This window comes from Diorhabda carinulata, chromosome X (genome assembly GCF_026250575.1).
Source record: "Diorhabda carinulata isolate Delta chromosome X, icDioCari1.1, whole genome shotgun sequence".
Taxonomy (NCBI): domain Eukaryota; kingdom Metazoa; phylum Arthropoda; class Insecta; order Coleoptera; family Chrysomelidae; genus Diorhabda; species Diorhabda carinulata.
The window spans coordinates 997712-1023978 of NC_079472.1; the positions used below are offsets into that span (position 1 = coordinate 997712).

The 26267-nt window shown below is 32.5% G+C and overlaps 1 protein-coding gene across 1 annotated transcript in view; it reads left to right on the forward strand.

The window, feature by feature from the left end:
* Positions 1–7277: 7277 nt before the first annotated feature.
* LOC130902704 (paired box protein Pax-6-like) overlaps positions 7278–26267 on the forward strand; it is a 42084-nt gene continuing 23094 nt past the window's right edge. The window contains exons 1-2 of the mRNA XM_057814963.1: positions 7278–7536; positions 8807–9046. Coding sequence (XP_057670946.1) covers positions 7338–7536; positions 8807–9046 — 439 coding nt within the window. The 5' untranslated portion in view covers positions 7278–7337. The remainder of the gene's footprint in view (positions 7537–8806; positions 9047–26267) is intronic.

The following is a 26267-nucleotide window of genomic DNA, read 5'->3' on the forward strand; positions in this document are numbered from 1 at the left end:
TTTTGACACAATCATGTGTCAAAATAGAAGAAAATTCGATGGAAGTAAAGGAAATCATAGATAAAACGAAAGAGTAGAGGTTTAATATTAATGTAGGTACAGTACGACTCACTCAAAAGTCAAAATAAAATAAATTCGATTGAAAAAAAGAAAAAATCATGAAGAAAACCGAAAAGAAAAGGTTTAAAATGATTGTATTTGCCATTCGACACAATTACAAGTCAAAATAGAAGTTGATTTGATAAAAAGAAGAAAAAATCATAGAAAAATAGAAAGTGGCGAGGTTTAACATGACTGTACTTGCAGTTTGACACAATCATGTGTCAAAATAGAAGAAAATTCGATGGAAGTAAAGGAAATCATAGATAAAACGAAAGAGTAGAGATTTAATATTAATGTAGGTACAGTACGACTCACTCAAAAGTCAAAATAAAATAAATTCGATTGAAAAAAAGAGAAAAGCATGAAGAAAACCGAAAAGAAAAGGTTTAAGATGATTGTATTTGCCATTCGACACAATTACAAGTCAAAATAGAAGTTGATTTGATAAAAAAGAAGAGAAAATCATAGAAAAATAGAAAGTGGCGAGGTTTAACATGACTGTACTTGCAGTTTGACACAATCATGTGTCAAAATAGAAGAAAATTCGATGGAAGTAAAGGAAATCATAGATAAAACGAAAGAGTAGAGGTTTAATATTAATGTAGGTACAGTACGACTCACTCAAAAGTCAAAATAAAATAAATTCGATTGAAAAAAAGAGAAAAGCATGAAGAAAACCGAAAAGAAAAGGTTTAAAATGATTGTATTTGCCATTCGACACAATTACAAGTCAAAATAGAAGTTGATTTGATAAAAAAGAAGAGAAAATCATAGAAAAATAGAAAGTGGCGAGGTTTAACATGACTGTACTTGCAGTTTGACACAATCATGTGTCAAAATAGAAGAAAATTCGATGGAAGTAAAGGAAATCATAGATAAAACGAAAGAGTAGAGGTTTAATATTAATGTAGGTACAGTACGACTCACTCAAAAGTCAAAATAAAATAAATTCGATTGAAAAAAAGAGAAAAGCATGAAGAAAACCGAAAAGAAAAGGTTTAAGATGATTGTATTTGCCATTCGACACAATTACAAGTCAAAATAGAAGTTGATTTGATAAAAAAGAAGAGAAAATCATAGAAAAATAGAAAGTGGCGAGGTTTAACATGACTGTACTTGCAGTTTGACACAATCATGTGTCAAAATAGAAGAAAATTCGATGGAAGTAAAGGAAATCATAGATAAAACGAAAGAGTAGAGGTTTAATATTAATGTAGGTACAGTACGACTCACTCAAAAGTCAAAATAAAATAAATTCGATTAAAAAAAAGAGAAAAGCATGAAGAAAACCGAAAAGAAAAGGTTTAAAATGATTGTATTTGCCATTCGACACAATTACAAGTCAAAATAGAAGTTGATTTGATAAAAAAGAAGAGAAAATCATAGAAAAATAGAAAGTGGCGAGGTTTAACATGACTGTACTTGCAGTTTGACACAATCATGTGTCAAAATAGAAGAAAATTCGATGGAAGTAAAGGAAATCATAGATAAAACGAAAGAGTAGAGATTTAATATTAATGTAGGTACAGTACGACTCACTCAAAAGTCAAAATAAAATAAATTCGATTGAAAAAAAGAGAAAAGCATGAAGAAAACCGAAAAGAAAAGGTTTAAAATGATTGTATTTGCCATTCGACACAATTACAAGTCAAAATAGAAGTTGATTTGATAAAAAGAAGAAAAAATCATAGAAAAATAGAAAGTGGCGAGGTTTAACATGACTGTACTTGCAGTTTGACACAATCATGTGTCAAAATAGAAGAAAATTCGATGGAAGTAAAGGAAATCATAGATAAAACGAAAGAGTAGAGATTTAATATTAATGTAGGTACAGTACGACTCACTCAAAAGTCAAAATAAAATAAATTCGATTGAAAAAAAGAGAAAAGCATGAAGAAAACCGAAAAGAAAAGGTTTAAAATGATTGTATTTGCCATTCGACACAATTACAAGTCAAAATAGAAGTTGATTTGATAAAAAAGAAGAGAAAATCATAGAAAAATAGAAAGTGGCGAGGTTTAACATGACTGTACTTGCAGTTTGACACAATCATGTGTCAAAATAGAAGAAAATTCGATGGAAGTAAAGGAAATCATAGATAAAACGAAAGAGTAGAGATTTAATATTAATGTAGGTACAGTACGACTCACTCAAAAGTCAAAATAAAATAAATTCGATTGAAAAAAAGAGAAAAGCATGAAGAAAACCGAAAAGAAAAGGTTTAAGATGATTGTATTTGCCATTCGACACAATTACAAGTCAAAATAGAAGTTGATTTGATAAAAAAGAAGAGAAAATCATAGAAAAATAGAAAGTGGCGAGGTTTAACATGACTATACTTGCAGATTGACACAATCATGTGTCAAAATAGAAGAAAATTCGATGGAAGTAAAGGAAATCATAGATAAAACGAAAGAGTAGAGATTTAATATTAATGTAGGTACAGTACGACTCACTCAAAAGTCAAAATAAAATAAATTCGATTGAAAAAAAGAGAAAAGCATGAAGAAAACCGAAAAGAAAAGGTTTAAAATGATTGTATTTGCCATTCGACACAATTACAAGTCAAAATAGAAGTTGATTTGATAAAAAAGAAGAGAAAATCATAGAAAAATAGAAAGTGGCGAGGTTCAACTTGAATATAAGTACAGTTGGACCCACTAAATAGTCAAAATAAAATAAATTCGATTGAAACAAAGAAAAATCATAGAGAAAACGTAAAAGAAAAGGCTTAAAATGACTGTACTTGCAGTTCGACACAATCATGAGTCAGAATAGAAGAAAATTCGTTGAAAATAAAGGAAATCATAGAGAAAACTAGAGTGTAGAGGTAATTAGGCCCAATCAAAAGTGAAAATATAAGAAAATCATATCGAAATAGAAGAAATTATTGTTCAAACGAAAGGACAGAGACTTAAAATGGACGTATTCGTAGATAGACTCACTCAAAATTCAAAATAGAAAAAAATTCGATAAAAAAGAAGAAGAAATCATAAAGAAACCGATAGAGTAGAGTTTAAAACGAGTGTACGTACAGTTCGACAAAGTTAAAAGTCGGAATAGAAGAAAAACCGATCGAAAAAAAGAATATATCATAGAGAAAATGAAAATGTAGAGTATGCAGTTCGTCGCGATCAAAATAAAATCTCAATGTCTCGATTCTTCTTTACTTACTTGTCATTTTATGTTTCTAATCAAATGTCATTGTCACTTAACCTATTTTTCAAATAATCGTAACTTTCACTTGCATCTAATAAAGTAATATATTCAAATATAACAAATACAACAATTATTATGTTAAATTCTTTATAAATATCACAATATTTTACTTAAAAATATACAGTAGGTATTTAAATCTCGATATACGTGTATTAATTCGCGGCATCTGTTGGTTGATAATTTAATTATATACTAGTATCGCAGCCTACTATTTATTTGTAATAATACCTCCTGTTTTAACCAAACGTACGGCTTTAATTCATCTTTAATTTTATTTTAACTACAAAATGTGTTGGAAATTATTAATCATAACGTTATTCAAATATTTATTAGATCATCAAGATTAAGATCCCTTTGGAAGATAGTGAATAATAACTGATACTAAGAAAACAGCCACGTCCGTAAAAAAAAAAGAAGAAGAGGAAGTTAACTTCAACGTGTCATCTCTATCAAAACTGTTTGTCATATTTGAATTTTTCACTTATTTAACAAATATAAATTGTAGCATTCGCATTAGGTATAACTACGAAATTAATTAGATACGACGAAGGTGTTATTCTGACAGCAAATTAGTGGCAAGTTTTCAGCTAATTTATAATTATTGTGGCCATTGAATCTGACTTTTACCACGGATAAATGCGTTACATCGTCGATATATTTGACAGTGATTTACGTCGTGGAATTTATCCTAAGAACGCAGCACGCCATTAGCGATCTTATCGAACTGGTTATTTGAGGATCAATTTCGTTCGAACGTCAAGCCACCGTCCGACTACTTGATGCAACTCGCTTCGTCTACCGATCGAAAGACCGAATTACAATACAAAATATATTTAAAAACTCTTTTTATACGAAATAATAAATAAAAACCATTTAAATCGTTGATAATTATTAATTTTATATTAAAAACGTCGTATTTTATTGAAAAAATAAAGTTTTATATCGAATTTTACAGGTTATCATCAACATTATATACGTGTTTGTATTTGTGCTGTGTGAAGTACCTTTCGAAATGGTACCTGATGTCGTGATTTACGTCGGGCGTATACAGAGACGAAGATTAGACTGAATATGTTAGTTTTATCGACATCCATATCTTCGGAGAAGAAGTGACACCCTCGATACAAGTCCTTACATTTTTATTCCGTTGGCTCTATTAGTCAGACGGGTTTTTTTCGATTTTTTTTTGCTTCCACCTTTTCAGCATCGATTTTATCTCGGACGCGATGTCAAATTAGTCCAAAAAGATGAATTGGTCTAATAGAAAACTGAATTTTGTTACCCCTAATTAGGGATATTGCAAAAGACGTATTATGTTCAAGATGGCGCATTGACGTATAACGATTCTTCATAAAATTGTTAATTTCGCATTATCGCGTTTAGAAATCCAATATGGCCGTACAATATATCATAGCGGCACGTAAACTCGGTGCAGTACCATTATTTCGAAAATTTGAATAAATGCCAGATAAGGGGAAATTTGCATATTAATGTAAATCGGGATTAATGTCGTGTGCGTGCCTCCGCCGGTAAGGTAGGTAACTATAGCTAACCGATAAGCTGATTTCGATGATATTTACATATTTGACAGAGACGTCACCGTAAGGAAACAGAAGAATATCGAACGTGTATTATTCAATATAACCTAAAAATACGGATAATATTATGAAAAATACTTACGTAAAAAAATATTTTCCTACGTCTATGTCTCTATTTGCATATTAATATTGTTCTCAAGGAAAATATTTGCCACAATTATTTGGAACACGACATGGAATAATATCTAGGTGCATCGGCGGGTGACATTTTGTGCTGATGACGAAATTATGGAAATTATGGGGTAGGAAAGAAACACTTTTGATTTATCGTACAAGGATATGAAATTCATATGAAAACGGATAAATCGATAACTATAGTTTGTTCAATATAACATTTTAAATATAAATAAATTAATAAATAATTCATTTAACCTTAATAATTCTTCTTCTTTTATACACAAAGACGTACCTTCTACATATTTAGACGTAATGTTGTTATCGTAGGCGTGGCTAGGCGTCAACTCCGCCTTATTATAAATCCGGCCTCAACTTTTTGGGTGGAGTTTTAAATTGTGTGCGTCGAAGGCCAATGAGAAATGAGCGTTTCATATAAACCGTCAGGGGATATATAGAGATGTACCGCTTACTTTTCAGTAGAAATAATAACGTATTAAGTAACTGTTTAATTAAATACAGAAAAAAAATCTGTTATTTGATATTTTAATTGTTGGGTTGGGAAAAATCACGTAAAAAATGGAATTTTGACATCTCCACGTTCTCTTTATGAAATTCTTTTCAAGAAGAACGAAAAATTGGGTTCATCAGGGCGTCTCTGTCATCTTCATGGATATTAAGAAGACGGAAACCATCGTCTTCAAGCATCCGAATTCCCTGCGCGAAAAAAATCAATTACAAAACTTCCAATTGAAATTTTTGGGAGATAGGCTCAAGATCCGTGGAAAAATCGTCTATTTGGGAGTGAATTTCACGTAGATTCTCAGTTGGGAGGTGGATTCGAATGATAATACGGCTCCTAGTCCTAAACCCCAAGAGGAAACTCCTCTTCAGCTGCTAACAGCAGCATACGCGGATCTACCTCAAGTTATTAGATAATTCTTCAATTATATTTAACAAAAAAGCGAAAAGAACAAAAAAATTACGAAATATGCCCTTAAAACCTGGAAAGAATCGTTTTTTTAAGGTTGGAGCTTTTTTTTCATCTTCGAACCCCTTTTGGTCGTTTTTTCTTTTATCACCCTCAAGTAGTATCGTCAAAAATCAATCACCACAACCGCAGATCTGCGAAATGGCGTCTGTGTTTATTAAATTCGAAAAAACTAGTCCATAATCAAAACGAAAATTTGTAAGGGAGAAAAGACTATTTGGAAGTTGAAATACTACATTGAACTTATCCGATTTGTTTTATTTTTCACCCCTGAACGCATTAAAATAGAAAAAACCGGGTGGTTCAATTGAAAAAATTAAAAAATTTTGATATTTATGAAGTTGAACTTTGAACACTTTTTACACACTCCCTGTATAAAATAAAAAAATTTTCAATATAGATTCAAATACGTCTGACTTTGATGAAAGCAATAGAATAGAAATAATTTTCATATTTTTAAGGGTATTCTCGTAAAAAAATAGTTTGTAAGAGTCAAATTTTTTACAAAAAACTCAATAACTCAAAAAGTACGCATTTTTCGAAAAATGTTTTCAGACAAAAGTTTACTAAAATTTCACGTAGATTCCAAAACTGCATTAATATATAGGGTGTTCTATTTAAAATAACAAAGTTATAATCAATTTCCGGTAGAACCGGAAGTCGGCCATCTTTAAAAATATTTTATTTAAAAAGATCGTATCCGAAAACTCAAACGTAGAAATTTTCATGATTCTACTATAAGTATCTTGCCATATATACAGATAGTTTTAATTCGTCGTGGGACACTCTGTATACAAAGTCATTGTTAAACAGCAACATGATTCTTCTAGTCGTCAATATGACATCCTGTATATATATATATAAAGTCCCAAATCTAGTCTCATTTATTTCAACCTTAATTGCTGCGATAAGAATTCTTCCCGAAGTACAAAAAAAAAAAAGAAAATAACCTCTGTATCTGTTGTCATTTATAAATAAAACACCTCCATGTAGACAGTAGGTATCTCGTACATATAGAAGCCGAATACGTCAATAAATCCATATCATTTATCAGTTATCTATTAGGCATTCATCTTTGTCTTACACGACTATTCCAATCGATATTCCGTCTCTGTTTCGTGCTCGAGTGGGTTGAGCACCGTTGGGTAAAGCCTGCCTATCACATGCATACAATAGCCAACCGTAATGAAGGTAGTAGCGTTAGCAACCTGTAAAAGTAGTTGGTTAGTCATTCTTTGTCGTGGTCGCGTACCGTGAGCTTCATCAACGTTTTCGAAATTATATGAAACGTGAATGTAGTGGCTATATGTAAAATGTTGATTTCGAACGGAAGTGGATTAAGTGCGGCAGGAAACGATTTTTCTAGTGTGGCAGCCCTGTCGGGGTGTTGTCCCGTTCCCGTCACTCCCGCGGCACGATCGGCGATTGTTAATTGGAAAATGGACGCCGTCGGATTGTCTAATTCGGGTGCTAATGTCTTACCGCCGACGGCCATTTCGATTTCACCCACAGGTTCGACATATTCATTCAAATATTAAATTATTTTAATAATTTATAATTGAATATTCAAATAAACGATCGTTTTATTTATTAATTATTGCGTATAAATGTAGATGAACATTTTTTTATTGCATATATACGAGGGTAATCAAAAATGATAAATTTATGCAAATATGCACGTTCTAAACGATTAATTGAGGTGTAAAATTGATTAAAACATGAAATTTTGATTAATATTTTCACAATTATTCGACTTTTGATCTTCTTTTGTGGAATTTAATAAATTTTTGTATCGTATACACACCCAGTTTTGAAAAAAACATATTTTTCGTAGTTTTTCACCTGATTTGATTAGTTTTACAAGAATATATCGTTTCATTGATGGATTTCGTCATAGTTTCGTCAATTAAATTGAATGGAATACAAAAAATACTCCTCGAAATGATTTTTCGGGTTTTCGAGGTTATTTAAGTACTTTCCGCGGTGGATTTTTTTCAATCAACTACCGCCATCTCTAATTCACGTCTGGTACTTCTGGAACCATCTTCGTACAACGAATTATCTTAGAAAAATGATAAGCAATTATATAAATTGTAAAAAATGGCGTGTAGAATATAAAACAGAGCCGCCGGAGTTGAACTTATATGGCGATACAATTTGTCATGATATGTTTTTATAATTGTTTCGCTTTTTGTACTGTCCAAATGGACCTAATTATATAACAATTATTTATCGAGAGATTTACAGGTTTAACGAGTTCGATTGCCGTATCGGCATCCTCGATTCGACGCAGTATAAATATTAATTATTATAAACATTGCTCGAGTTTCTTAAAACGATTCCGAACAAAAAAAAAATATATAAAAAGCTTCAAATTATGGTAAAACTACTTTCGTTAATAATACTACGATCTAAAGTTGTAAAAAAATGAAATAATCGATTAAACGATAGAAAATAATCGATTATTCGACGAAAAGACATTGACAACTTCAGTTGTCATATGTGGAGAAGTGAATTTTCTTTTTTCTGGAACCTCTTGTATTTTGGACGTGGTATATATCTCTAAATGCTTTAAAGACTCTATCTCTATAATTTTGTATTGTAAACTCGTTTGATTTTGAGTAATTGTTGGAGATATTGCGATGAAAATTCTATTAGACTGTTTGTATTGATGCAGATGATTTAAAATTTGGAATTTAATCGAAAATGCGGTTCGAGTAAAGATGCGAATGTCCTTGTTGGATTTATACTGAATTTTGACGTATTTGATGTTTGTTTTCAGTTTCTTCGTCATCTGTTATACCTAGTCAAGTGTCTGTAGCGTCTTCGGTTTCGATGCCTACTTCGCTAGGTCCTGCTGCTCTTCGAGAGTTATACGGAAGCACGGCTACAACTCCAGGACATCCTCTGGCTTCCTTAGTGTCTCAACAGAGGTTCCTGGAGTTGTCTAGGTTTGGACTTAGGCATTACGACTTGGCTCAACACATGCTGACTCAACAAGGGGCAGTTACAAAATTATTAGGTGAGTGAGGCGATATCTCAGAAACGGTGGGCTGTATTGAAAAAAGTGATGGGACAAATTTTGTAGAAAATTTTATAATCTACAATTTTTATTTGAAAATTTTTTCGATTTAACTGATTGTTTTTGGAAAAAATCTAGAAAACCGCGTATTTTGTAGTAATTTATTTTGGTGTTCATTTCTATTCCGATATCTCGGAAACGGTGAGTTTTATTGAAAAAAGTAATGAGACAAATTTTGTAGAAAATTTTATAATCTACAATTTTTATTTGAAAATTTTTTCGATTTAACTGAATGTTTTTGGAAAAAATCTAAAAAACCGCGTATTTTGTTAGTAATTTATTTTGGTTGTCATTCTAATCCGATATCTCAGAAACGGTGGACTGTATTAAAAAAGTGTTTGAACAAATTTTGTAGAAAACTTTATAATCTATAAATTTTATTTGAAGATTTTTTTGATTTAATTCAATGTTTTTGAAAAAAATTTAAAAAACCGCGTATTTTGTGTAATTTATTTTGGTTTTCATTTCGAAGCCGATATCTCAGAAACGGTGAGTTGTTTTGAAAAAAATGATAAGACAAATTTTGTAGAAAATTTTATAATCTACAATTTTTATTTGAAAATTTTTTCGATTTAACTGAATGTTTTTGGAAAAAATCTAAAAAACCGCGTATTTTGTTAGTAATTTATTTTGGTTGTCATTCTAATCCGATATCTCAGAAACGGTGGACTGTATTAAAAAAGTGTTTGAACAAATTTTGTAGAAAACTTTATAATCTATAAATTTTATTTGAAGATTTTTTTGATTTAATTCAATGTTTTTGAAAAAAATTTAAAAAACCGCGTATTTTGTGTAATTTATTTTGGTTTTCATTTCTAAGCCGATATCTCAGAAACGGTGAGTTGTTTTGAAAAAAATGATAAGACAAATTTTGTTGAAAATTTTATGATCTACAATTTTTATTTGAAGATTTTTTCGAGTTAACTTACGGTTTTTAGAAAAAATCTAAAAAACCGCGTATTTTGTTAGTAATTTATTTTGGTTGTCATTCTAATCCGATATCTCAGAAACGGTGGACTGTATTAAAAAAGTGTTTGAACAAATTTTGTAGAAAACTTTATAATCTATAAATTTTATTTGAAGATTTTTTTGATTTAATTCAATGTTTTTGAAAAAAATTTAAAAAACCGCGTATTTTGTGTAATTTATTTTGGTTTTCATTTCGAAGCCGATATCTCAGAAACGGTGAGTTGTTTTGAAAAAAATGATAAGACAAATTTTGTTGAAAATTTTATGATCTACAATTTTTATTTGAAGATTTTTTCGAGTTAACTTACGGTTTTTAGAAAAAATCTAAAAAACCGCGTATTTTGTTAGTAATTTATTTTGGTTGTCATTCTAATCCGATATCTCAGAAACGGTGGACTGTATTAAAAAAGTGTTTGAACAAATTTTGTAGAAAACTTTATAATCTATAAATTTTATTTGAAGATTTTTTTGATTTAATTCAATGTTTTTGAAAAAAATTTAAAAAACCGCGTATTTTGTGTAATTTATTTTGGTTTTCATTTCGAAGCCGATATCTCAGAAACGGTGAGTTGTTTTGAAAAAAATGATAAGACAAATTTTGTTGAAAATTTTATGATCTACAATTTTTATTTGAAGATTTTTTCGAGTTAACTTACGGTTTTTAGAAAAAATCTAAAAAACCGCGTATTTTGTTAGTAATTTATTTTGGTTGTCATTCTAATCCGATATCTCAGAAACGGTGGACTGTATTAAAAAAGTGTTTGAACAAATTTTGTAGAAAACTTTATAATCTATAAATTTTATTTGAAGATTTTTTTGATTTAATTCAATGTTTTTGAAAAAAATTTAAAAAACCGCGTATTTTGTGTAATTTATTTTGGTTTTCATTTCGAAGCCGATATCTCAGAAACGGTGAGTTGTTTTGAAAAAAATGATAAGACAAATTTTGTTGAAAATTTTATGATCTACAATTTTTATTTGAAGATTTTTTCGAGTTAACTTACGGTTTTTAGAAAAAATCTAAAAAACCGCGTATTTTGTTAGTAATTTATTTTGGTTGTCATTCTAATCCGATATCTCAAAAACGGTGGACTGTATTAAAAAAGTGTTTGAACAAATTTTGTAGAAAACTTTATAATCTATAAATTTTATTTGAAGATTTTTTTGATTTAATTCAATGTTTTTGAAAAAAATTTAAAAAACCGCGTATTTTGTGTAATTTATTTTGGTTTTCATTTCGAAGCCGATATCTCAGAAACGGTGAGTTGTTTTGAAAAAAATGATAAGGCAAATTTTGTTGAAAATTTTATGATCTACAATTTTTATTTGAAGATTTTTTCGAGTTAACTAACGGTTTTTAGAAAAAATCTAAAAAACCGCGTATTTTGTTAGTAATTTATTTTGGTTGTCATTCTAATCCAATATCTCAGAAACGGTGGGTTGTATAAAAAAAGTGATTGAACAAATTGTTTAGAAAATCTTATAGTCTACAACTTTTGATTGAAAATTTTTTCGATTTAACAAACTGTTTTTGAAAAAAATCTAAAAAACTGATTATTTTGTAGTAATATATTTTGGTTTTCATTTCTAAGCCGATATCTCAGAAACGGTGAGTTGTTTTGAAAAAAATGATAAGGCAAATTTTGTTGAAAATTTTATGATCTACAATTTTTATTTGAAGATTTTTTCGAGTTAACTTACGGTTTTTAGAAAAAATCTAAAAAACCGCGTATTTTGTAGTAATTTATTTTCAATACCCACGGTATAGGTGGGAAATGTCGATCGAACCAATTAATTATCACTTTGATATGAATAATTCTCCATGTTTTAATGGTAGTTATTAAAAAATCGATGGTTATCGAGGAGCACCCGTAAAAAACGAAGATCTTAATCGAGTTCTTCGATATACAATTAAAACCTATAACAAATCTTTGGATTACATTCAAATCCTATCATTTATTAAGAATTAAAGTCATAAATTTCGATATAACCGGATCGTATAAATCGTGTGGTCGCTTTTCACCAACAATTAACTTTGAATTTATGGTCTGGCGTTTTTGCCCTTTGGACAACAAAACCCGGCGTTTTGGTGATATTTTAGCCACTACTTATTGCTTCCCGAATGATTTTTATCTTTTTTTTTCTTTGAGCGGCAAGATGCCTTCGCTTACGCTGATTTTCCCTACACCCGTCTACGTGTGTTCTCTTTTATGATTACTTTATGAAATGCGTTTGTTTATTATCATATTTTGATATACTTCGGTCAGATACGTTTTTTCAATACACTCTGTCAGATATGTCCGATTGCTGATTTTTTCGATATAACTCACTCAGATGCGTTTGTTTTCGATGATTTTTTAATCGATTACGGTCAGAAGCGTTCGTTTATAATGATTTTCGATATAATTCAGTCAGATGCGTTCGTTTATGATAATTTTTCGATATATATCGGTTAGATGCATTCGTTTTCGATGATTTTTTAATCGATTACGGTCAGAAGCGTTCGTTTATAATGATTTTTGATAATATTCAGTCAGATGCGTTCGTTTGTGATAATTTTTCGATATATATCGGTCAGATGCATTCGTTTTCGATGATTTTTTAATCGATTACGGTCAGAAGCGTTCGTTTATAATGATTTTTGATAATATTCAGTCAGATGCGTTCGTTTATGATAATTTTTCGATATATATCGGTCAGATGCATTCGTTTTCGATGATTTTTTAATCGATTACGGTCAGAAGCGTTCGTTTATAATGATTTTTGATATAATTCTGTCAGATGCGTTCGTTTATGATGATTTTTCGATATATATCGATCAGATGCATTCGTTTTTGTTGATTTTTGAATCGATTACGCTCAGAAGCGTTCGTTTATAATGATTTTTGATATAATTCCCTCAGAAGCTTTCGTTTATGATAATTTTTCGATATTTTTTGGTCAGATGCATTCGTTTTCGATGATTTTCGAATCAATTACGATAAGATGTGTTTGTTTTCAATGATTTTTCAATCAATTAAGATCAGAAGCGTTCGTTTATAATAATTTTTAGTATAATTCTGTCAGATGCGTTCGTTTGTGATGATTTTTCGATATCACTTACTCAGATGCGTTCGTTTTTTTGATATAATTCGACAGATGCATTCGTTTTCGATGATTTTTTAATCGATTATCGTCACAAGCGTTCGTTTATAATGATTTTCAATATAATTCTGTCAGATTCATTCGTTTATACTAATTTTTCGATCTAATTCACTGAGATACGTTCGTTTATACTGATTTTTCTATTTAGTTCTGTCAGATGCGTTCGTTTATGATGATTTTTCGATATCACTTACTCAGATGCGTTCGTTTTCAATGATTTTTGATATAATTCGACAGATGCATTCGTTTTCGATGATTTTTTAATCGATTATCGTCACAAGCGTTCGTTTATAATGATTTTCAATATAATTCTGTCAGATTCATTCGTTTATACTAATTTTTCGATCTAATTCACTGAGATTCGTTCGTTTATACCAATTTTCGATCTAATTCACTGAGATACGTTCGTTTATACTGATTTTTCTATTTAGTTCTGTCAGATGCGTTCGTTTATACAGATTTTTTAATCTAATGCTCTAAGATACGTTCGCTGTAACTAGTTTTAATCACTTTCGGCACTATGCGTTCGTTTATGTTAATTATTTCCACTGTTTTTATGAGATACGTTCGTTTATATGAAATTTTATAACAACCTTCGATGCGTTCGCTCATTTGCTCTTTAAAACAATTTTGGATTGACGTTGAACGTTGTAATTTCTATGGAAACTCAATTTCACTTTTTTTTATATGAATGTTTCGTTTATGTAGAGCTACATCGATTTAACCTGTCAATGATCGATGATATCGTGTATATAATTGTTAAACACATTTCAGTTGTCAAAAATATCTAGCACGTCACTAAATATTAACCTCACAGTTATCTATCTACATTAAATAACCATAATTAGAATAATTTACATAATTTTCATTAAAAAAAATACGATTCTCATGCACCATGAACTAATAACGTTGGATATTTCTGCTTGATCCCTGTCATTATGATAGACGTTCGTAAAATTATCCCAATCAGTTCGAATATTAGCTATTGCGTGTACACCATAACCGTTTATTTGACTTTACTAGCAAGCAGCACCGTTAATCGATCATATTTTCATCAATCGAAATAATGACGAAATAATCGAACTAAAATGCGTTCGTTTGTTATGATTTTCGATATAATTCGGTCAGATGCATTCGTTCTCGATGATTTTCGAATCGATTACGGTGAGATGCGTTTGTTTTCGATGACTTTTCAATCAGTTACGGTCAGAAGCGTTCGTTTATAATTATTTTCGATATAATTCAGTCAGATGCGTTAGTTTGTGATAATTTTTCGATATATACCGGTTAGATGCATTCGTTTTCGTTGATTTATGAATCGATTACGGTCAGAAGCGTTCGTTTATAATGATTTTCGATATAATTCAGTCAGATGCATTCGTTTTCGAAGATTTTTGAATCGATTACGCTCAGAAGCGTTCGTTTATAATGATTTTTGATATAATTCCCTCAGAAGCTTTCGTTTATGATAATTTTTCGATATTTTTTGGTCAGATACATTCGTTTTCGATGATTTTTTAATCGATTACGGTCAAAAGCGTTCGTTTATGATGATTTTTCGATATAACTCACTCAGATGCGTTCGTTTTCGATTATTTTTTAATCGATTACGGTTAAAAGCGTTCGCTTATAATGATTTTCGATATAATTCTGTCAGATGCGTTAGTTTATGCCGATTTCTTAGTATAATTCGGTCAGATGCATTCGTTTTCGATGATTTTTGAATCAATTATGCTCAGAAGCGTTCGTTTATAATGATTTTTAATATAATTCAATCAGACGCGTTCGTTTATGATAATTTTTCGATATATATCGGTGAGATGCCTTCGTTTTCGATGATTTTTGAATCAATTATGCTCAGAAGCGTTCGTTTATAATGATTTTTAATATAATTCAATCAGACGCGTTCGTTTATGATAATTTTTCGATATATATCGGTGAGATGCCTTCGTTTTCGATGATTTTTTAATCGATTACGGCCAGAAGCGTTCGTTTATAATGGTTTTTAATATAATTTTGTCAGATGCGCTCGTTTATGATAATTTTTTGATATAGATCGGTCAGATGCGTTCGTTTTCGATGATTTTTTAATCGATTACGATCAGAAGCGTTCGTTTATAATGATTTTTAATATAATTCAATCAGACGCGTTCGTTTATGATAATTTTTCGATATATATCGGTGAGATGCCTTCGTTTTCGATGATTTTTGAATCAATTATGCTCAGAAGCGTTCGTTTATAATGATTTTTAATATAATTCAATCAGACGCGTTCGTTTATGATAATTTTTCGATATATATCGGTCAGATGCCTTCGTTTTCGATGATTTTTTAATCGATTACGGTCAGAAGCGTTCGTTTATAATGGTTTTTAATATAATTTTGTCAGATGCGCTCGTTTATGATAATTTTTTGATACAGATCGGTCAGATGCGTTCGTTTTCGATGATTTTTTAATCGATTACGATCAGAAGCGTTCGTTTATAATGATTTTCGATATAATTCAGTTAAATGCGTTCGTTTATGATAATTTTTCAATATATATCGGTCAGATACATCCTTTTATGATGATATTCTGAATTTGATGAAAAATTTCTGTCAGACACGTTCGATTTTGCTGATTTATTCAATTATTTGTGTGAGGTAAGTTCGTTTTTGCCTCACTTCAGTTGAGCTTCGTTTGTTGATGCTATTTCTGCTTGAATTCTGTCATTATAAAAGACGTTCGTAAAATAATCACAATCAAATCGAAAATTAGCTATTGCGTGTACACCATAACCGTTTATTTGACTTTACCAGTAAGCAACACCGTTAATCGATCATATTTCCATCAAGCTCCTGTTCCTATATCAAAATAATGACAAAATAATCAAACTAAGTAAATAAATATCAATTCCCGCATACACTATGATCATCGATATCACATCTCGAACGCTTCAGGGTTCGAGCCACAACAATCTTTCCCTCCCATCATCGAACAAAGCAAATAACAGAATCAAACAGAGCAATTAGTTGTTGGTACACAACACTAAGACAATTAAACATCGAATAATAGGCAGTTGGAATACTGCAATTCTCGTTGTTCGAAAACGGAAATTATTACGTTGTTTAGATCGGTAGCACCACGTCAATTACAAAATGTCGGCATTGAATGCAGATTTTCCGTCGCTACCGTATTGAAATTGTAGCATCGCACCGTGTCGGTAATGCAGGGATCTACATTCTATTTCTTGTATCATAGATAAACTGTTTTCGTAGAGGTATCGCCGGATAAATACGAACGAATCTCTTGTTGCGATATAGTCGAACTCCCTGGTATATACGAAGCGAGTTTAACGGCACCGAACGTTTCGGATGCTTCAGATAACGAATCGAAAGTATGCAAAACACCTCTTACTGTTTAAATGGTAGGAAAAGATCGTTGGTGTGATCCTGTATGAAATATTACAAATAATAATAGAGAATTAATCGTATTTACTCGCTTGTTTTCATCTTCCGTTGTTTGTTCTGAGCCAGACCATGACACGGACCTACAGATACCGATCATTACCGTAAATGCTTTCGCGACAGGGCCGGACCAAAAACGATTTAGATCTATTTTGTTTTTATTTGGTTATTAGTAATTCGTTTGAATTAATTTTTTAAATACGTTGGTGAGAAGCGTTCTTTTGTGATGGTACTATCAATCTAATTCGGTCGAATGCGTTCGGTTTTTGACAGATGCGTTCGTTTGTGTTGTTTTCTCCATCTGATTAGGTCAGTTACGTTAGTTTGAGCCTAGGTGATGTGCGTTCGTTTATGTTGCTTTCCTTACACTTACAATGACAGTTTCGTTGATCAGATGCGTTCTTTTGAACGTATTCAATGAGATGCGTTCGTTTATGCTGCTTTTTTTACACATACAATGACAGTTTAGATGTCAGATGCGTTTTTTCGAACGTATTCAATGAGATTCGTTCTTTATAATGATTCTTTTATGAACATTTCTAAGATGCGTTCCTTTATATTTCTTGTTTAAGAGTTTTTGTCAAATGCGTTCGTTTGTGCTGATTTTATCCATATAATTTGGTTAGATATGTTGATTTCAGCTTATTTCACTGACTACGAGGATGTGCGTTCGTTTATGTTGCTTTCCTTACACTTACAACGACAGTTTAGATGTCAGATGCGTTCTTTTGAACATATTCAATGAGATGCGTTCGTTTATGCTGCTTTTTTTACACATACAATGACAGTTTAGATGTCAGATGCGTTTTTTCGAACGTATTCAATGAAACGCGTTCCTTATAATGATTCCCTCATAAAAATCTGTCAGATGCGTTCCTTTATATTTCTTTTTTGAGAGTTTTTGTCAAATACGTTCGTTTGTGCGGATTTTATCCATACAATTCAGTCAGATATGTTGATTCGAGCTTATTTGACCAACTACAAGGATGTGCGTTCGTTTATGTTGCTTTTTTTACACTTACAATGACAGTTTCGATGATCAGATGCGTTCTTTTGAACGTATTCAATGAAACGCGTTCGTTTATGTTGCTTTTCTTACACATACAATGACAGTTTAGATGTCAGATGCGTTTTTTCGAATGTATTCAATGAAACACGTTCTTTATAATGGTTCTCTTATGAACATTTGTTAGATGCGTTCCTTTATATTTCTTTTTTGAGAGTTTTTGTCAAATACGTTCGTTTGTGCGGATTTTATCCATACAATTCAGTCAGATATGTTGATTCGAGCTTATTTGACCAACTACAAGGATGTGCGTTCGTTTATGTTGCTTTTTTTACACTTACAATGACAGTTTCGATGATCAGATGCGTTCTTTTGAACGTATTCAATGAAACGCGTTCGTTTATGTTGCTTTTCTTACACATACAATGACAGTTTAGATGTCAGATGCGTTTTTTCGAATGTATTCAATGAAACACGTTCTTTATAATGGTTCTCTTATGAACATTTGTTAGATGCGTTCCTTTATATTTCTTTTTTGAGAGTTTTTGTCAAATGCGTTCGTTTGTGCTGATTTTATCCATATAATTTGGTTAGATATGTTGATTTCAGCTTATTTCACTGACTACGAGGATGTGCGTTCGTTTATGTTGCTTTCCTTACACTTACAACGACAGTTTAGATATCAGATGCGTTCTTTTGAACATATTCAATGAGATGCGTTCGTTTATGCTGCTTTTTTTACACATACAATGACAGTTTAGATGTCAGATGCGTTTTTTCGAACGTATTCAATGAAACGCGTTCCTTATAATGATTCCCTCATAAAAATCTGTCAGATGCGTTCCTTTATATTTCTTGTTTGAGAGTTTTTGTCAAATGCGTTCGTTTGTGGTGATTTTATCCATATAATTTAGTCAGATATGTTGATTTCAGCTTGTTTCACTGACTACGAGGATGTGCGTTCGTTTATGTTGCTTTCCTTACACTTACAACGACAGTTTAGATGTCAGATGCGTTCTTTTGAACATATTCAATGAAACGCGTTCGTTTATGTTGCTTTTTTTACACATACAATGACAGTTTAGATGTCAGATGCGTTTTTTCGAATGTATTCAATGAAACACGTTCTTTATAATGGTTCTCTTATGAACATTTGTTAGATGCGTTCCTTTATATTTCTTTTTTGAGAGTTTTTGTCAAATGCGTTCGTTTGTGGTGATTTTATCCATATAATTTAGTCAGATATGTTGATTCGAGCTTATTTGACCAAGTAAGAGGATGTGCGTTCGTTTATGTTGCTTTCCTCACACATACAATGACAGTTTCGTTGATCAGATGCGTTCTTTTGAACATAATCAATGAGATGCGTTCGTTTATGCTGCTTTTTTTACACATACAATGACAGTTTAGATGTCACATGCGTTTTTTCGAACGTATTCAATGAAACGCGTTCCTTATAATGATTCCCTCATAAAAATCTGTCAGATGCGTTCCTTTATATTTCTTTTTTGAGAGTTTTTGTCAAATACGTTCGTTTGTGCGGATTTTATCCATACAATTCAGTCAGATATGTTGATTCGAGCTTATTTGACCAACTACAAGGATGTGCGTTCGTTTATGTTGCTTTTTTTACACTTACAATGACAGTTTCGATGATCAGATGCGTTCTTTTGAACGTATTCAATGAAATGTGTTTATTTATAATGATTTTCATATAAACTCCTGTCTGATGCGTTCGTTTATATTTATTATTTTAAAGAGCTTTCGACGGATGCGTTCGTTTGTGTTGATTTCATCCATCTAATTCAATCGGATACCTTCAATCGATCTTGATTGATCATCTTCAGCGATGTGCGTTCGTTTATGCTGATTTCCCCACATGTATTGTGACAGATTCATTGATTAGATGCGTTATTTAGAGCACATCTTATGAAATGCATTCTTTTATGATAATATTCCTATACATTTTTGTCAGATACGTTCGTTTGTGCTAATATTATCCAACTATTTCGCTCAGATACGTTCGCTGCAGCTTATTTTTAACCGTCTTCGGTGATTTGTTGATTTTCTAGCACACATTCTGACATTAGAGAATATTTGATGAAATACGATCGTATTCGTCAGATGAGTTCGTTTATATTAATTTTTTTGTTTGAATTGGATTGAATAAGTTCGCTTGAGCTTAGTTTTGAGCATCCTCGATAATATGCGTTTGTTTATGCTGATTTTCCCAGATATATTGTGACAGATTCGTTGATTAGGTGCGTTCTTTTGAACATATTCCATGAAAGGCGTTTGTTTATCATAATTTCCTTTTAAAAACTTCTCGTGTACGTTTTGTTATATAACTTTAAATATAAACTGATTAAAGCGATTTTAAAATGACAAATTTCACGCTTTAGTAATATTTTTCAAAATTTTTCTCAATATAAACAAGTTTTTATTGAAATAATGGATCGAGATTGGATGTGTGACGGTCATGGGGTGGCCCGAGGACATAATTGAGTCCGTCCATTATGTTCTTCGTTGCGTTTTGGTGGTTTGAATTAAAATATTTGAAAGTACGGTCACATGAACCCAAATTGAGTTACATTAAAAGAATTGTCCAATCTGTAGGTGCACAACCAGCTTAGTTGCGTGTACGGTATGTTGGCATGCAATCCGAAGACCAGTGCCGTCAGGAAAATTTTTTTTTTTAATAAAAAAACCCTGTATCGAGGAAAGTACGGATCATTTGTTTCCATATCACAAAGTTCCTAGTTGAAAAAGTGATAAAAAAATTAACCATCAAAGTAAATGCATGAATAATTAAATATTAAATACATCGGTGTTCATTTACGATAATTTTTGACAGATGCGTTCGTTTGTGTTGTTTTTCCTATCCAAACGGATCAGTTGCGTTAGTTTGAGCTTCGGTGATGTACGTTCGTTTATGTTACTTTCATATAGTGACAGTCAGATGCGTTCTTTTGAATATATTCATAGAGAGATGATGAAGTGCGTTCTTTTGTATTAGTTTTAGACACTTTTTGTGATATACGTTCGTTTATGCTGAATTTTTTGATATAATTCTGTTAAATACGTTCCCTTGAGCTCATATTTGATCACTTTCAGTGATACGCGTTCATTCATACAGAAATTGCGGTACTTATGTTCATTTTTGACAGATGCGTTCGTTTGTGTTGTTTTTTCTATCAAATTGGATCAGTTGCGTTAGTTTGAACTTCGGTGATGTACGTTCGTTTATATTGATTATTATATTATGGCAGTCAGATGCGTTCTTTTAAAAAAATCGATAAACAGATAATCTAATGTGTTAATTTCGATCTAAATCGATCAAATACGTTCGCTCGAGTTAATTTTCGACACCTTTTGTGATATACGTTCGTTTGTGTTGATTTTTTTCATATAATTCTGTTAAATACGTTCGCTTGATCTCATATTTGCTCACTTTCAGTGGTACGCGTTAATTCATACAGAAATTTCGGTACTTATGTTCATTTACGATAATTTTTGACAGATGCGTTCGTTTGTGTTGTTTTTTCTATCAAATTGGATCAGTTGCGTTAGTTTGAGCTTCGGTGATGTACGTTCGTTTATGTTACTTTCATATAGTGACAGTCAGATGCGTTCTTTTGAATATATTCATAGAGAGATGATGAAGTGCGTTCTTTTGTATTAGTTTTAGACACTTTTTGTGATATACGTTCGTTTGTGTTGAATTTTTTGTTATAATTCTGTTAAATACGTTCACTTGAGCTCATATTTGATCACTTTCAGTGGTACGCGTTAATTCATACAGAAATTTCGGTACTTATGTTCATTTACGATAATTTTTGACAGATGCGTTCGTTTGTGTTGTTTTTTCTATGTAATTGGGTCAGTTGCGTTAGTTTGCGCTTCAGTTATGTACGTTCGTTTATATTGATTTTTATATTATGACAGTTAGATGTGTTCTTTTGAATAAATCGATAAACAGATGTTAGACTATCTAATTTATTATTATTCATACCGATAAACTTGATCTACAAGTTCAAGCGTCTTATTCTATTCGTTTTTTTTTATAAAAACAAAATTTTATTCGTTCATTTATGGTTATAAAACAAAGTTTATTACATTCTATCAGTCGATACCTTTCCCTATATAATTTGTCTTTTATACCGAAGCGCAAATAAACATATGTCATTGATGCATTGTTCGTTTTTCCATGGAACACAAACAGATGATGAAATAAATATAAAAGTATTGTCACGACATCACTTAAACAAAAATTAAACGATATTATATATTGTGGTCTTCAATAAAAGGGTAATTTTTCATTGAAACAACTTTCCAAAGTTTTATAAACGAAATTTCAGTCAATTAATGTATCAAATTCCTTATCGTAGCTCAAATTTTCGAATTTATCGCATAATTATCATTATATTTTTCACCGAGGGTGGAAAGACACATATTTTCGTGCTTTATGGTTGTTAAGTTAATATCAAGGCGAATCGGTTATTTGTTTACGATGTAGACCAAATTATTTGGTCTTTACTTCGTTTTTAATATCAAAATTGTCTTTTACTTTCTGAGTAGCCCTCGTATTGATAGGATTGTGAGAGATCGTTCGTATCTGTTTGGAAGGTTTCTGTGATTTAAAATTCAGAACACATTTTCGAACGCGAGCGCTACGAAAATCTACAAAAACTCGTGTCATTAAAATTGTCATCGGCTCTGATAATTATGAAAATTGATATGATTCAGCCACCGAAAATACTATATGCAAACTTGGTTGTTGTTCAGTGTAAACAACATGGCGGATTTCAAATGACAGTTTTAAATTTATGTCAAATTCATTTCCGGTTTCACAGTTTCCTGAATTCACGATCATAGAATTGTTTATTCACAAAATTATCATCTATCTTGACAATTGACATTGACAGTAATGACACAGTGTTATTGGTGGGATATTCAGTGGATTCATTTAAATAATTCACGAGTGTCAAATGTCAATTTGGATGTAATTTTCATATTATTTGTTTCATTGTTGTTTACACCATAGACAAATGACAAGAAATTACCACAAAATACACTAGTGGGCAAAAAAATCGACTCGAGTCGTACGTCCGCCGTCAAAAGTTTATAGCACAAAAATCTACAGCTTTGATTCTTTTTTTGATTTCAGTATCTCAAAGATATTAATCTTAACTTTATAATGAATGATCTATGTGATACCTGCAGTATGTGGACGGGCATTTTCCTGCATTAGCCCCATGCTCTACCGCTAGTTTTGATAAAAACCAACCCGGTTTTCGCTTCAATTGATTCCAATGGTATTTGGACCCACAAAACATCCAAGAACCTCCTCCAAAACCCTAGTTTCTTCAATGTAAAACTTCGCGAATCTTTCTCCAAGTCCAGGTTAATTTAAGGCCAGTAGACAGTCTTTTTGGTTCAAGGTTAATTGCTAAAACCAACCCGGTTTTCGCTTCCTTTGATTCCAATGGCATTTGGACCCACAAAACATCCAAGAACCTCCTCCAAAACCCTAGTTTCTTGTATGCAAAATTGTGTGAGTCTTTCTCCAAGTCAAGGTTAATTTAAGGCCAGTAGACAGTCTTTTTGGTTCAAGGTTAATTGCTAAAACCAACCCGGTTTTCGCTTCCTTTGATTCCAATGGCATTTGGACCCACAAAACATCCAAGAACCTCCTCCAAAAGCCTAGTTTCTTGTATGCAGAGTTGCGCGAATCTTTCTCCAAGTCCAGGTTAATTTAAGGCCAGTAGACAGTCTTCTTGGTTCAAGGTTAATTGCTAAAACCAACCCGGTTTTCGCTTCCTTTGATTCCAATGGCATTTGGACCCATAAAACATCCAAGAACCTCCTCCAAAACCCTAGTTTCTTCAATGTAAAACTTCGCGAATCTTTCTCCAAGTCCAGGTTAATTTAAGGCCAGTAGACAGTCTTTTTGGTTCAAGGTTAATTGCTAAAACCAACCCGGTTTTCGCTTCCTTTGATTCCAATGGCATTTGGACCCACAAAACATCCAAGAACCTCCTCCAAAAGCCTAGTTTCTTGTATGCAGAGTTGCGCGAATCTTTCTCCAAGTCCAGGTTAATTTAAGGCCAGTAGACAGTCTTCTTGGTTCAAGGTTAATTGCTAAAACCAACCCGGTTTTCGCTTCCTTTGATTCCAATGGCATTTGGACCCATAAAACATCCAAGAACCTCCTCCAAAACCCTAGTTTCTTCAATGTAAAACTTCGCGAATCTTTCTCCAAGTCCAGGTTAATTTAAGGCCAGTAGACAGTCTTTTTGGTTCAAGGTTAATTGCTAAAACCAACCCGGTTTTCGCTTCCTTTGATTCCAATGGCATTTGGACCCACAAAACATCCAAGAACCTCCTCCAAAAGCCTAGTTTCTTGTATGCAGAGTTGCGCGAATCTTTCTCCAAGTCCAGGTTAATTTAAGGCCAGTAGACAGTCTTCTTGGTTCAAGGTTAATTGCTAAAACCAACCCGGTTTTCGCTTCCTTTGATTCCAATGGCATTTGGACCCATAAAACATCCAAGAACCTCCTCCAAAACCCTAGTTTCTTCAATGTAAAACTTCGCGAATCTTTCTCCAAGTCCAGGTTAATTTAAGGCCAGTAGACAGTCTTTTTGGTTCAAGGTTAATTGCTAAAACCAACTCGGTTTTCGCTTCCTTTGATTCCAATGGCATTTGGACCCACAAAACATCCAAGAACCTCCTCCAAAAGCCTAGTTTCTTGTATGCAGAGTTGCGCGAATCTTTCTCCAAGTCCAGGTTAATTTAAGGCCAGTAGACAGTCTTCTTGGTTCAAGGTTAATTGCTAAAACCAACCCGGTTTTCGCTTCCTTTGATTCCAATGGCATTTGGACCCATAAAACATCCAAGAACCTCCTCCAAAACCCTAGTTTCTTCAATGTAAAACTTCGCGAATCTTTCTCCAAGTCCAGGTTAATTTAAGGCCAGTAGACAGTCTTTTTGGTTCAAGGTTAATTGCTAAAACCAACCCGGTTTTCGCTTCCTTTGATTCCAATGGCATTTGGACCCACAAAACATCCAAGAACCTCCTCCAAAAGCCTAGTTTCTTGTATGCAGAGTTGCGCGAATCTTTCTCCAAGTCCAGGTTAATTTAAGGCCAGTAGACAGTCTTCTTGGTTCAAGGTTAATTGCTAAAACCAACCCGGTTTTCGCTTCCTTTGATTCCAATGGCATTTGGACCCACAAAACATCCAAGAACCTCCTCCAAAAGCCTAGTTTCTTGTATGCAGAGTTGCGCGAATCTTTCTCCAAGTCCAGGTTAATTTAAGGCCAGTAGACAGTCTTTTTGGTTCAAGGTTAATTGCTAAAACCAACCCGGTTTTCGCTTTCTTTGATTCCAATGGCATTTGGACCCACAAAACATCCAAGAACCTCCTCCAAAAGCCTAGTTTCTTATATGCAGAGTTGCGCGAATCTTTCTCCAAGTCCAGGTTAATTTAAGGCCAGTAGACAGTCTTCTTGGTTCAAGGTTAATTGCTAAAACCAACCCGGTTTTCGCTTCCTTTGATTCCAATGGCATTTGGACCCATAAAACATCCAAGAACCTCCTCCAAAACCCTAGTTTCTTCAATGTAAAACTTCGCGAATCTTTCTCCAAGTCCAGGTTAATTTAAGGCCAGTAGACAGTCTTCTTGGTTCAAGGTTAATTGCTAAAACCAACCCGGTTTTCGCTTCCTTTGATTCCAATGGCATTTGGACCCACAAAACATCCAAGAACCTCCTCCAAAACCCTAGTTTCTTGTATGCAAAATTGCGTGAGTCTTTCTCCAAGTCAAGGTTAATTTAAGGCCAGTAGACAGTCTTTTTGGTTCAAGGTTAATTGCTAAAACCAACCCGGTTTTCGCTTCCTTTGATTCCAATGACATTTGGACCCACAAAACATCCAAGAACCTCCTCCAAAACCCTAGTTTCTTGTATGCAAAATTGCGTGAGTCTTTCTCCAAGTCAAGGTTAATTTAAGGCCAGTAGACAGTCTTTTTGGTTCAAGGTTAATTGCTAAAACCAACCCGGTTTTCGCTTTCTTTGATTCCAATGGCATTTGGACCCACAAAACATCCAAGAACCTCCTCCAAAAGCCTAGTTTCTTATATGCAGAGTTGCGCGAATCTTTCTCCAAGTCCAGGTTAATTTAAGGCCAGTAGACAGTCTTTTTGGTCGAAGGAACAATTTTTGACACATTATTAAACGGTAGATCAATGGGATCAAATGAAGGACCAAAACGTAAACATAAAAGAGCGACCTCTACGTGACAATACGACAAAATAGGTGGCATATGACAGGCCAATCTACGACTCTTCTTCTTCTAATCCAAAATTGTCACAAGTCATTAAAAATCGACGGTATTTCGTCGTTATACTTTTCGATATACATCGTATATAGTATCACGATATCTATATACATCTAAATCCAATATTTTGGTTACCAAAAATCGATTTCATAGTCGATGATCTATCTGGGAACATCCACTAAAAAGGATAAATTTAAGTAACAAACATATTCTAACGGCATTGTGTATTCGGTTCGATTCTTCACGCTTTTGAACAAAT